At 46.9% G+C, this 14,319-nt stretch overlaps 1 protein-coding gene across 10 annotated transcripts in view; it reads right to left on the reverse strand.

Moving 5' to 3' along the window:
- Positions 1-14,319, reverse strand: part of RPH3A (rabphilin 3A) — a 334,433-nt gene that overhangs the window by 47,272 nt on the left and 272,842 nt on the right. For all 10 annotated transcript variants that reach the window (XM_084995567.1, XM_084995571.1, XM_084995568.1 and 7 more), the window contains one exon: positions 6,076-6,222. In XM_084995567.1, coding sequence (XP_084851693.1) covers positions 6,076-6,222 — 147 coding nt within the window. The remainder of the gene's footprint in view (positions 1-6,075; positions 6,223-14,319) is intronic.

Consider the following 14,319-nt stretch of genomic DNA (forward strand, 5'->3'; position numbering starts at 1 on the left):
AAAATGCATATAAACACCTGGATAGCTATGTCTATGATATCAGGCTGCCCCGGAACTCCTGAGTCCTACCCACAAAATGTCTAAGACTCCAAGTCAAAAAAAGAAAAAAGTGGCGGGTGGGTGGGTGGATCTTCCTTTAGAAAGAAGAGAATGTGATGAGGTTTATTGTCAGCTTGTTATACCATAGGAAAGATACCTACCTAATTAGATGTAGCAAATTCCAGGCATTACTACTCACTTCTCCCTCTGTCCACATTTTGGAAAAATTCTGTGCCAAAAACTACAGGAGATGGTGGAACTGAGGTGGGGAGGTGATAAGAATCCAACAGATTGTGTCAACAACAGGTCTCCTTGTGTCTCTCTGACTTCCTTCTCCATCATGGTGTCTGGACACCAAGGTTAATGACAAGTCCTAATTACTTTTTGGGGCCCATCTGTTGAGGGACGTTGACCTCAAATGGAAGCCACCCTGCTGCCTGTCCCTTTGCAGGCAGAATATATGAGCAAATGCCTGTGAGAGGCTCTGGATAGAAAGAAATATGACAAAGACAGAGAGGAACCTACCACTGGGGGGGGGGGGACAAAACAAAACCTGCACACACAAATTTCCCCAGGCAAATGTTTAATTCCAGACTTAACGTGTGTGTGTGTGTGTGCGCGTGCGTGCGCATGTGTGTCTTTTTAGAATCTCACAAGCAGTATATGGAGGTTCCCAGGCTAGGGGTCCAATCAGAGCTGTAGCTGCCAGCCTACACCACAGCCACAGCAATAAGAGATTCAAGCCATGTCTGCAACCTACACTGAACCTCACAGCAATGCTGGATACTTAAACCACTGGGCAGGGCCAGGGATTGACCTGCATCCTCATGGATACTAGTCGGGTGTGTTAACCACTGGGCCATGATGGGAACTCCAGACTTAATATGTTTTTAAAAGTCCTATGGACACCCCAGTGGTGTCTGTTCAAATCACAAAGGCCATTTGCTTTCTGGAGAAGCACTCAGCAGTCTTGCTTGCAGAGCATGGCACCTCTAGCCACGGCTGACAGGATGTGGGGTGGGCACTCAGAGTGACCTGGTTCAGAGTTCCTTCCCTGGGACTTTGGAACTAGGACTAAGAAGAGCTATAACAACTGGAGAGGCACAATATGAGATTATATTTTCTAAGACGCAGGATGAGAAGCAGAGCTTTCACGAGGTTAGGCTGTGTTCCTGACCTTGGATCCCTTGAGATATCTCTGAATCCTTATGTTTAAAGCCCCTGTGTTGCCTAATGAGTAGAGTCTCCAAAGATGGTCGTCATTAACATCTTCCTCTCCTGGATGCAGAAGTCATTCCTTGAGGAGGAGGAGATGGGATCTATTTACCCTCTCTAATAGAATGCAGTGGAGTGATACCCTACCAGCTTCAGACCTAGGTGTTAAGAATCCTGGTGACTTCCATCTTTGCTCTCTTGGGAGCCAGCTGCCACCTAAAGGAGCTCAGGCAAGACTACTGAATAAGGAAAAATTCCATGGACAGAGAGGAGCCATGCTTAGGGCACTGAGGCAAAGACACAGGACTGGAGATTTCCTGGCCCTTCTAGACCAACCAAGCCATCAGTTGAACATGGCTGAGTGAGTGACCCCAGCCCAGGTCATATGGAACAGAAAATGGACCTAGCAGAGCCCTGTCTAAATTCTTAACCCACAGAATCATGAATAATAGCCTATTGTTGATGCTTGAGGTCAGTAAGTTTCGAGTGACTTGTTATGCAGTGATAGACAACTGAAACAACCTCGCTGGAACTAATTTCCTTTCTTGTAAGCCAAGCGTCCTAACTAGTATAGAAAGTCTACAGCAGTCAGGGGATACAAAACATCCCACTTAGCCTCAAATAAGGAATGTGGGGCAAAATGAGGCTCTTTAAGGAGTTTCCCTTCTGGCCATCATCTTTCCCTCTGGGGATGCTGAAGAGAGCAGAGCTGAGTAGTGAGCGAAGGTTTAGACACCCCCTTGGGCAGAAGCAAAGAGGCTCCAAGGGGAGAACCACCTCTGGTCTGCTGCATCCCTTGGGGGCTCCCTTGGCAGTTAATTCTAACAAAATTGGCCCAGGAAGATAGAACCCCCTGGGAGGCCTGAGGGTGATTCTACCCTGGAACTCTCTAGGACCATAGGACCATGGAGACCATTTCTGGCCACTTTGGAGGTACAAACAGTTTAGTAAGATCTGGAAAGAATCACTGGGCCAGCACAGAGGGGATTCTAGATTCTAGCTCCCCAAATGTTCCTTCCAAATCTGAGCTTTAACAATTTTCATGTTCTGTGGAGTCTAAGAATTTGAGGCCAGCCCTTCAGGAAAGATATCTAGTAGTTAAGAGCATACTTCTGAGAGTCAGCCACATAGAGACATGTATCTTAGCTCTGTGTGACCTGGGACAAATGTCCTAACCTCTCTAAGCCTCAGTTTCCTCATCTACAAAATGGGGATAATAATAGCATCTACTTGATAGGGCTGAGAGGAGCAGTTAATGAGTTAAGCCCAAATGTAGTTTTTAGGTTTAGTGTAAGGCCATTAGTAAGCACTCCATCAATAAATGGTACCCATTACAGTTGATAATTTATTATGTAAACAATGACTTCACATGTCTCTCAGATGACTTCTCCTCAGGTAACAGAAAAGTTAGCCTCATAGAGCTTATGTCTGGACCCAGAAGGAGACACAGATAACATCTGCAGTTTTAACCATTATAAGGAGCTCATTTGCTGAGAGGTGCAGCCAACAACATGGTACTAGGTCTCCCACCCAATACCCTCATATACTGTAGAGTTGGGTCAGGCAGGATCCCGAGACTCCCACTGACCTGCCTCACTGGATGGGTGGGGAATGAAGCCCCCAAGACTCATTAACTGAGTTACAGGTTCTGGAGTGGAAGCTCTGATGGCACCCCATTTTCAGCCTCGCTCCATGTCTGATCTGTCATCCTCCTTTCATCTGCCTCCACTCTGATCCTCTCCTAGGGAAGCGTGGGCAGAACAGGAATGGGGGCAGGTTGGAGCTCATAAGACACAAACAGCATGGGGTTTGCCCCTGGCAACGCTACCAGCGAGGGCTGGTGGCTGGAAGGGCCCAGGGAAACAGTGACAGCCAGAATCCTCTAGGACTGACCTCCCTACTCTGGCAGAAAATACTGTCTCAGCAAAGAGACACTCTGCTCAGCAAAGAGACACTCTGTCACCATGTGCTTGGTCCCAGCTTCCCTGGAAGGCTCTTTAATTTCCAGGGGAAGCCAGGGGCTTGCCAAACAGGAATCTCAGGCATAATTTTAGAACAAAAGCCTCAGGTGGTGTAAGAAAAACAAAAAGCTTCCTCAGCAAATTCATCATTAAATAATCACCACCATTAGTGGAGTGTTCAGTCAGCACCAAACACCAAGACAATCCTTCGCGAACAAATGAAACACTCCCTGGGAAGTGTGTGCTAATGTTACCCCCATTTTGCAGATGAGGAAACTGAGGCACAGGGAGGTAAAGGGGCTTACTTAAGGTCACACAGGGAGTATGTGGCAGAGCTGGAATTTTAACCTAGTCTCTCTGACTCTGGGGCCCCAGAGATTAACAACTGTGCTCTTCCACCAGGTCACCAGGTCAGGCAATGTGGCAAGACATGGGGGACAAAGCAGGGAACCCATGCTCCCTGTTCTAGAATGTTCAATCTAGAGTGCTCAGTCCACAGAGGTCCCCTTAACTTTACCTCCAAAGGCAGCCCAGTGGCCACGATGGCACAATGTGGCCAGCACCCCTTGGCTACAGATGACTAGACAAGTGATAGAATCTGATATAAATATAAACCAGCCAAGCATAGTGCCTCCCCTGGGAATTTGGACCCTGGATTACAAAATTCTAAGCTATCCAGCCTCATGGCCGCAGGAGATGCAGAAAGAAATTGAGGGGAGGCATTGTCTACTATGTTTAATCACTCACTGAACAAATATTTTACTGCACAACTACTATATACTAGGTTTGGGGATTCCATAGTGAACAAAACAGTCAAAAATCTGTACACTCAGGGATCTTATCATCTAATGAGGAGAGATTGATTGATTTGATTTGACTACACAATAATCAAACTCAAAATAAAATATAAAATGTGTTAGCTGGTAGAAAGCACTAGGCAGGAAAAGGTTGAAAGGAGGTCTTGCTTCCAAGCAAGAATTTAATACCCATATCCTTCCTTCCTGGAAGGCTGAGACCCATTGTTGGTTGAAGTGAATACACACACACACACACACACACACACACACACACACACACACACACACGCTCTCAGACTTCCAGCCCGGCCAACCCTCTCCTGACGCATCTGTTAAAAAGCCAAACAAAAACTCAACCCTATAAGCGACCCCTCAAGACCTTACCCCTTTAGCAACCTACTGAGGAAGCTGATGGAGGTCGACGCAAAGCTGACTCAGCCTGTGCTAGGTTGTCATTTATCAACGGCACCTCTGATCTCCCCAGCCCACCCTAAATAAGATTATCTGCAGAGGCTCGAATCAAAGGCATTACTTCCTGTGTGTTCATAATAACATCATTTTCCATCCAAAAACCTTGTTCACCCTCCACTGAGTGGGAGGGCAGGGAGGTGAAAGGGCACCTCAGTGTCCAAATCAGTTATATGCAGTTGGCAAAGGCTGCTCCTGGCAGAGGGGTCTGGGGAAGAGGCAGGAGGAGGAGGTGGCATCTTAGCAATCCCTCTTACTTCCCATTTGAGGTTCAGGCTGAGAGGACCACTCACTGGCCCCCCTGCACCCCTTGCCAAGAGCTCCCCCATACTTTTAAAAAAATTATTATTATTTTTTTTCTTTTTAGGACTGCACCTTCAGCTTATGGAAGTTCCCAGGCTCGGGGTTGAATTAGAGCCACAGCTGCCGGCTTGTGCCACAGCCACAGTTGTGCCAGATTCTTAACCCACTGAGCCATGATGGGAACTCCAAGAGCCCCCCACATACTCACTCTCTTCCCAGGCCCTCCTCCCCTCTCCCTTTCCCTGACTCTGGTGAACCTCCACATCTTGCCCACTCAGCCCTTCCCAAGCCCACTCACCACTCCTCCCCATCTCTATCACTGCCCTGGCTCAGTGAGAGCATCACTTCTGACACACACACCACACATCTTCCTTACCTCCCATGCTTCTCTCCCATACATGTTTTTGTTGCTGCTGCCCTCCAAGCCCCACTTTTCCCTTCCTCCTACCATTCATTAAACACAAAGTATGACCAGGCTTGGCCCGGGAACCATACATGCATCATTTCACTTGCTCTGTATGACAATCTTGTGGGACAATTCCTCCCATTTCCCCCATTCTATGAGTGAGCAAACTGAGGCTCAGAGGGATGAAGCAGCATGCCCAGGATCCACAGCCAGCAACTGGGCAACTGGGGAGCTGGGAGGAAACCCAGGGCTCCTGGGGTCTAGACCCACCAGCTTAACCTCTGCTACCTCACTCTGACGCTGGCTCTCCTTCTGGATGGACTTTTCGATTCTCTCATAGACTTCATCTCAGATGTGCTCTCTCTTTATGTACTACCTAGCTCTCATGCCACAACTGCGGCAATGCCAGATCCTCAACCCACTACACCACAGCAGGAACTCCTATGTACTGTCTCTTTGATGTACACTTTATCCCCTAAAGTATCTCAGCTGTACATTCTGGCATCTGCATGGCCAATGTCTCTAGAACACATTTCTATGCACCTGGAATTGGTAAAACACCCGTGCCCCCCCCCAACACCTCCAGCTTCCAGTGACAACTTCCCATTCCCCTCTCAGAAGATTCCCTCCTTCTCCATCTTTAATGCACCCCAGCCAAGAAGCCCCCTCCCCAGACAGCTCCCTTCCCACTCTGCTCTGCTCTCTTTTCTCCTCTTCCAGCTCTCCCATCTCAAGCACCAAGGACTCTAGTTCTGCCTGAGTGGGTGGCTTGGTCCATCACAGACCACAGACTTAGAAGGCAGCCCTGCCCTACCCCAGCACACCTGCCCTGAATAGCAGGGCCTTCTGATGGCTCTCAGAATGGATCAGTAGCAGCAGGCCTTACCCGATTCGCTCCTGCTCCATCTCTTCCATCTTCTCAGCACGAGCAATCACCCTGTTGATGATTTCCTTCTCCTCATCTGTCAGCTCTTCCTGCTTCCTCTGTCTGTCAGGCTGACCGCTGGGGTGGACAGACCATCCTGTTTGGAGCCTGAAAGGTAATTTGGGACTGTGTGAGGCTGGAAAGGAGGCCATGTAGAGTAGAGGTCAGGCTCTAGTCCCTGGAGTCGGTAAACCTCAGTTCAAATCCCTGCAGGGAGACTTGGTGCAAAAGAGTTCAATCTCTCAGAGCCTCAGTTTGCTCATCTGTACAATGGGACACTCATACCTCCTTCATAGGGTTCTGATTAATTTATTATTATTATTGCTATTTTTTGCTTTTTAGGGCCGCACCCGTGGTATATGGAGGTTCCCAGGCTAGGGGTCTAATCGGAGCTGTAACCACCGGCCTACACCACAGCCACAGCAATGCTAGATCTGAGCTGCGTCTGTGACCTACACCACAGCTCATGGCAATGCCGGATCCTTATTCCACTGAGCGAGGTCAGGGATCAAACCCGCAACCTCATGGTTCCTAGTCAGATTTGTTTCTGCTTGGCCATGGCGGGAACTTCCCCACCTTTTTTTAATTTTTTTTATTTTTATTAAATGCCACTCTGGAAGTGGCATTTGCGGAAGGTCATGGAAACCTGGAGGATAATGGCATTCTCAGGAAAAGAACCCAGAATATTAACCTTTTATAATTGGAGTAGAAATATTTCTGGGAGGGTGGTCGGAAGCCCTGGATCCTAGGTGGACCCCAGCCCTTGCCTGGCACAAATATGTCTGGTGTGGACCACAGATTCTAAAGAATAAGTTTAAACTAGTTGCCAACTAGTTTTATAAAAATCTCTCTATTTCATATAAACATCTAGGTTTCCTGCCTCCAAAGCTGCTGAGTTCCATCCTGTGCTCTTCCTGACTTTTTTTTTTTAAGCAAATACTGACATAGCACCTATTGGGTGCCCACATTAATTAATTAATTAATTAATTAATCTATTCATTCATTAATTCATTCTTTCATTCTTTTTTGGCTGCCCCACAGGCATATGGAGTTCCTGGACCAGGGATCAGATCGGAGCTGCCGTTGCAACCTTTGCAGCTGTGCTGGGCCACGGACTGAACCTGTGTCCTGCCACTTCAGAGACACCACCCAACTCGTGCCACAGTGGAAACTCCCCACATTACCTCATTTAATCCTCACAACAGCCCTACTGGGCATCCATATTATCTCATTTAGTTCTCACAACATTTCTACAAGGCAGGGATGGTTATTGTCTATTTTCTGGCAGGGAGACACAGGTATAGAGAAATTGGCCTACTTGCTCAAGGTCAATGGCTGGGAAGTGGCAGAGGTGGTATTCAGACCTTGGAAGCCTGCACACTTAACCTACAGAGAGAATTGAATCCCTATCTGCATAGTCCTGGTGATGATGCAGTAGATCAGAAGCTGCCAGGGAGAGAGCTCATGTTGGGATCCATGGCAAATTATTATTACCTCCACTAATAACAGAGTCTATACCCCAAGGCACTGAGGTGCATCGCCCGAGTGGAATGCAGGGTTAAACACTACTAGAAATTCTTGTCCCTGCTAGGGAAAAAAATCAGTTAACTATGAATCCCCTGGAGCCAGCACCCCATTAGCTGCCAGCCTCTATTACTTCCACTGCTCTAATCACATCAGCAGGCATGAAATTGCCTTTTGACACTCCAAGTTGGAAATTAAAAACCTCCTCTTCCTCCCACCCTCCACCTCCTCTTCCATCCTCCCACCTTAGCTGGTTTGTTCAGAGGAGCAGAGAAAGACGAGTTTGAAAGCAATAGGAAGCAGATGTCTTGGGGGCAAGTTTTGTTGCAAGAAAGAGGAGGGGGTAGTCTGGGTAATTTCTGATGGAAACACATCTTGCCTTGGATTAGGGGCCTCTGGGGATGAGCAAATGCTAAACATACTCAAACCTCTCTGCCCAAAATCCATGGCGTCCCTGGGCCAGGGATCGAACCTATGCCACAGCAGCGATCTCAGCCACTGCAGTGACAATGCCAGATCCTTAAACTATGGTACCACAAGAGAACTCTCATTACCTCTTTTATATATATATGTTTTGGCTATGGCCACAGCATGTGAAAAATGCCCCAAAGCTATGGCTGGCTCCTACTGGGATCCTGAAGATAAGATAGAATCATGTAGCAGAAGGCAAAGGAAGAGACTGGCCAGGCTGTGGAACGGTCTTTGCAAAGGCCTGGAGTTGAGAGAGCAGGGAGTGTGCCTAAGGAGGTGAAGGAAGATTAATATGGTAGCCAGCCTACAAGATGGTCCCCAGTGATCTCTACCTCCTGGTTTTCAACCCTCCCTGTCATCTCCTCCCACACTGAATCCCAGCTGGTCCTGTGTGAGCAGCTAAATACAATGGATGTGACAGTGGGTGAATCCAAGGCTAGGTCACAGAAGACATGGCAACTTCTGCCTCTATTTCGGGTCATTCTATCTAGGGGAAGTCAGATGCCATGTCATGAGGACACTCAAATATCCCTGTGGACAGGCCCATGGGGAAAGGAGCCGAGGCCCCCAGCCAACAGCCAGCACCAACTTGTCAGCTATGTGATCCTCCAGCCCCTCTCAAGCCCTCAGATAACTGTAGTCCCAGCTGACATATGACTACAACTGTGCCAGAACTACCCAGCCAAGCCACTCTACCAACAAAAACTGCAGGAAGTAATAAGCGGTTTCTGTTAAGCCACTAAGTTTGATGTGATTTGTTCTGCAGCATTAGATAACAAGAAAAATCAGGCCAGCTGGAGGATGGAGACGAGGTGGCACAAAGCCCCATCTACAGTGTGCGTGTGTTCTTTTTCTATTGCTGTAGAACAAGTTGGTACCAACCTAGGGGCTTTACACAACATTCATTTATATCTCACAGTTTCCATGACAGGAACCCAGGCGCAGCTTGGCTGGGTCCTTTGCTCAGCTTCTCACAAGGCTACAATCAGATGTCATCTGGGTTATGTTCTCATCTAGAAGCTTTCTGGGGAAGAATCAGCTTCCAGGTAAATTTGAGTTGTTGGCAGATTTCATTTCATGGCAGCCATGTGACCTAGGACCCTAGCTTTTTGTTGGCTATTGGCAAAAGGTCACCTCCCTGTCCTGGATGCAGCCTACAATTCCTAACCAAGCAGACTTTTCCAACTTCCTTCATCAAGTATGCAAGGTGAATCTCCAGCTCCGGTCAAATGAGACAGAGTCTTATATAACATGATGTAATCACAAGGATGATGTCCCATCCTGTTTGCTGTATTCTCTAAGTTAGAAACACATCCCAGGTCCTGCCCACACCCAAAGGGAGGAGGTTACACAAAAGCATGAGCACCAGGGAGGAAGGGACGTTGGGGATCACCTGAAAGCCCGTCTGACACAGCCCCCCTCCGGGGGTCCTTTCAGCCTTGCCTGAATGCTCCCTGTCATGAACACCTCACTATCACATAAGGGGTCCGTGCCTTTCCATTGGAAAGCTCTTCCTTATGCTAATATCTCTCAGCCTGATTTTTCTTCTCACTAATTTTGAAGGATACAGTGGACTCCTGAAGCATATGGAAAACCACCCATCCTCTCCAAAGAGCTTTAGTCATAACCTCATCCAGCCAACTCCCCAGGTCCCTCTGGTTTTCCATGGAAATGCATGTCTCAATTGCCCCTATTCTTTCTTCTGTCACCCTACTTTTCTTTCCTTATTCTCTTCTGATACCCCCTCCCTTTATTTCCTGCCTTGACAAAGCAGCTCAGTGACAGAGACAGAGCACAGGTGAAATGCTAGGTCTCACACTCAGCGGAGACCCTTTCAAGGACACATTTCGATAGCTCACAATCTGGTCATGGGTATAGTTGGCCATGGGTCTGACCTGAAGCCAATGCTGGTTACCCCAGCACACAACTCTCTGGGATCAGCATGCATGGAAAATGCACAGCTCCAGAAACATAAGCAGGAATGGGGGGCCCCAAGAAGCCCCCAAGATAATTGCCTCTATCTGCAGATGAACAGAAGGCCTGCTGGAGGCTGTCGGCATCTCTCTAGACCCTGCCCCCTTCCTCTGCTCCAAAGTATGCTGTTGACAAACAGCTCATCCTGTGTTTGAAAATGTCACCGATTGGTCTCAGTGGGGACTCACAACCCTCCCGTGGATTTTTATGTTTTAATTCCGAAAGCAAACAGAGAGAAATGAGATGGTTTTTTAAACCAAAGCCTTTGCTCTCAAGGGAAAGAATGGGCTTGTCCAGACCTGTGAGCATGGGGGCCTTGAGATGCTCCTGTTACAGGATGGGGTGCCCTTGCCAAGGGCTTCTGGGCACAGGATTCCAGCTCCCCATCCTTAAGACTGGAGACCAGTGTTGGGATCTTGTTAAAGACCAAAGGTGGAGACCAAAGTGTTGCTTCCTTGGACAAATTACTTAGAGCATTGTATTCAATCTAGTAAATGCCCTGATGGCCTACTGTATGCCAACCTGAGCCCTCCTTGACCTGGTGGAGTTTAAGACTGAAATCCCAGATCTGTGGCTTATTAGCAGTATGTATGAGGGCTCTGTGCCACTCTGAATGTGTTTCCATATCTCTGAGATGGGAATGATTTCATGTCTGTTTCCTGCTGGGACCCTCAGAGGCTACTAATGATCCTCAGTGGCTGCATGAGGCGAGACCAATTGAGACTGATCAGGCAAAGAGGGCTGGTCCATCTCTGCTTTTAATCACATACCTAGAACAACACTTCCTGGAGAATCATTGAAGGGCACCTGCCTCCTATTCCCCCAAATTGTCTAAGCCATGTTTTGTTTTGTTTTTGTTTTTGTTTTGTTTATTTTTGTTTTGTTTTCTTTTTCTTTTTCTTTTTAGGGCTGCACCTGTAGCATATAGAAGTTCCCAGGCTAGGCACCTACACCACAGCCACAGCAATGCAGGATCCAAGCCACATCTGCAACCTATGCCACAGCTTGTGGTAATGCCAGATCCTTAACCCACTGAGTGAGGCCAGGGATCAAACCTGCATCCTCATAGATACCATGTTGGGTTCTTAACCTGCTAAGCCACAAGGGGAACTCCCTAAGCCATAGTTTTCAAACTGTTGTCTGTAGTTCCACGGGGGGAGGGGAGTCTCAAAGGGCTGCAAGTAAGTGCACTGTAGAGGAACAGAGGGGGTAGGAAACCCTCCATCCTCACCTCAGCCCAGATGGCAATCCTGGGTCCCCAAGACTAGCAAAGCAAGGGTATCAGTTTTAAAAAAATAGAAAAAAAAATCAAGACTTTGATATTTGATATTTAATAAAATCATGAAATGTGGCTTACTGCACTGATGGCCTTCATATGTCACTCTTAGAAGTGCCTACGCCCTTTGCCATGTGAAACTGAAATTGCTCTCATCAAAAGGTAAGAGTCTATTTCCCTACCCCTTGAATTCTGCCTGGATTCATTGCTTACTTCGGCCAGTAAAATGCAGGAGAGAGATGTCGTGCCCTCCCGGAGCTATGTTTACAAGGGCCTTGTATGTTTCTGCTTACTATTTTACATCTCTGCCATCACCACGACAAAAAGCCAGTACAGCCTGTTGGAGGATGAGAGGCATGTGGATCAAAGCTGAGGCATTCCAGCCATAGCCATCCTAGATCAGCCAACCCTTTGATGCAAGAGGGAGACCAGCCAAGATCAGCAGAACCACCAGCCAAGCCCAGATCCCTGAGAATAAATCATTGTTTCTTTTTATGCCGCTGAGCTTTCAGGTGGTTTGTTACACAGCAAAAGATAATTGATATACTATCCACTGTGGCAACAACAACAAAAAAGTGATGCTTATTAAACTCTCTACATTTGCTTTATGGTTTGGTATTATTTTAACTTACAGTGGCATTAAGTATACTGGGATATGTTTAATGCTTTCAGCCACTAAAGGTCTTTACCCAGCTCCACGCTTTATCCGCCTTATGCATTTTGCTTCTTAATAAAACAGTATTCAAAGAAAGAATTTTGCTGTTGACAGAAACCTGAAGATCACTGCAGTTGACCTGCTCATCTTCCAGGTGCCCAACACTCAGAAGACGGAAAGGAATTGCAGGAAAGGTGTGTGGAGAGAGTATGGCCAGAGGCTTGAGAAACCAGCATCCTGGACGTGCTTCATCTGCAACGTGAATGTACCTGCTTAGGTGCATCTAGAGATGGTCAGAAGGGACGTTCCCACCGAACCAGAACCAGTGGCCTCTGATACAAAAGGAAGTTAGTCCTGACTCCAGGTAGAAGCCCCTCACAGATGTGTCCCTCTACAATACTGCAAAAGGCAGACTCCATCTCCTTCCTGCCTCCCACCTTGATTCTTCATTTCATGCACACAATAGTCACGTAATAAATACCCACCAGATGTCTCTATTAATATATTATAACTCCCCAAAGGAGTGGGATGATGAAAATGCAGGGCACAAATGCTCTGAAGCATTAAACAGTGGTGGTGTACAGAAAATTAATCCTTTTTCTTTCCTTCTTCTCCTTATCCCCTCCCTTCCCCCAGGATGCCAACAGAAGCAAGTGTCAGCAGGAAGTCTCTTTACACCTCAGTGAATGAGATTTTAATGAATCCTGAAGGGGAGGGTGTGGAAGGAGGGACATCCAGACCACAAAACATTTTACATAAGCCATGCTGATATAAGGCCCTTTGGGATGAAATGTACCCCAACCAGACTAAAGGGGGTGTCAAAAGGATGCTGTGTTTCCCCAGCTCCCTTCAGAAAGCTAAGGGGATCTCAGGCTGCTGCTAATTTTTAATTCAGACTACATTCCATTCAGTTTTTCTAAAACTTCACGCTCTCTCTTCTATTTGGACTTTGCATATGTTGTTTCCTTACCTAGAACCCCTCTGTCCTTTCTCTATCTTGAACCTCATTTACATGGTCTCAGCTTACACATTACTCCTTCCAGGAAGCCCTCCCATCATAACTCCAAAGTCTGGGCCAGGGGCCCCTTATTGTACTCCCTTGGGCCACTGTGATCCTGCTATTATAGGTTCTTGCACAGTAAAGTGTATTTGTTGATAACTGGCTATTTATTTGCTTGTAAACCCCTCTGGACGTGCACTCAGACTTTGGCTAACCTTGTAACCTTACTACAAGTGGTACTAACTTACATGTAGTAAGGTTATAGCAAGTTACTACAAGTAGTATTTATTTACATGTAGTAAGGTTACAATTACTACGTCATGCATGTCTTAGCACAGTGCATGACATGTGGTAAGCAGTGGGTAAGTATTTGTTAAGGAAGGAAGGAAGGAAGGTAGGAAGGGAGAGAGGGAGAAAGGGAGGAGAGGCAGGGAGAAGGGAGAGGATGAAGGAGGGAGGGAAGGACAATGGACATACACCCTACCTTTCAACCTTCAGCATTCAGGAAGCCTTAAGTGCTTGGGACTCTCTAAAGTCATGAACTTCTCTCTTGTGATGTTCATATTTATAATCAGATAACATCTCAGTGCCTCTCCCCAGGATGTCTGAACGAAATACTCATGATATTCATAAAAAGATCTTGTATGATCAGAATCTTACCAGCAACAACAGAGAATGTAAAACACATATCCTGTATATATGCACACACCAATGCATATGTACAAGGTGTGTGTGTGTGTATATGTATATACAGGATATGTGTTTTGCATTCTCTGTTGTTGCTGGTAAGATTCTGATCATACAAGGGTAACGCAAGTCCATACCTTCCTCTATGTTTGGTGCTTTACAGTTTACGAAACTTTCCCATGCATCTCATTCGATTGTATCCCCGCCAAGTGAGGGTGGAAGGGCAGGGTTCTCACACCCATGTTACAAAGGAGATGGCCAGGGTTCAAGGAGGTAAAGGACATCCCCCAAGGCCACACTGACATTGAGTCCCAGGGCAGGATTCAGACCTGGGTGTTCTGAGGCCAGACTCAGCGCTCTTATTATGGCTCTGTGATAACTTCCTCATCATGGGGAGGGTAAAAATGATTTCCATAGCTTCTGAATGAGTAGACACCACTGAAGACCCGTCTGCTTTGCACTCTGTTCGTATATTGGGCTCAGCATCCAATCCGTCACGCGTATTTAGAAAATGAATCCAATTTAAAACAAAAGTTATGAGCAAAGATAGGACCTCTGAGTCCAAGGCATTTCACTGGAAAATCAGGCTGACCTCCCATGAGGTGACAAAGACCATAG

The sequence above is a fragment of the Sus scrofa genome, chromosome 14 (genome assembly GCF_054392235.1).
Source record: "Sus scrofa isolate SSC_HxYL_T2T_F1_AM1 chromosome 14, Sscrofa_HxYL_maternal_Yorkshire_Landrace_v2.0, whole genome shotgun sequence".
Lineage (NCBI taxonomy): Eukaryota > Metazoa > Chordata > Mammalia > Artiodactyla > Suidae > Sus > Sus scrofa.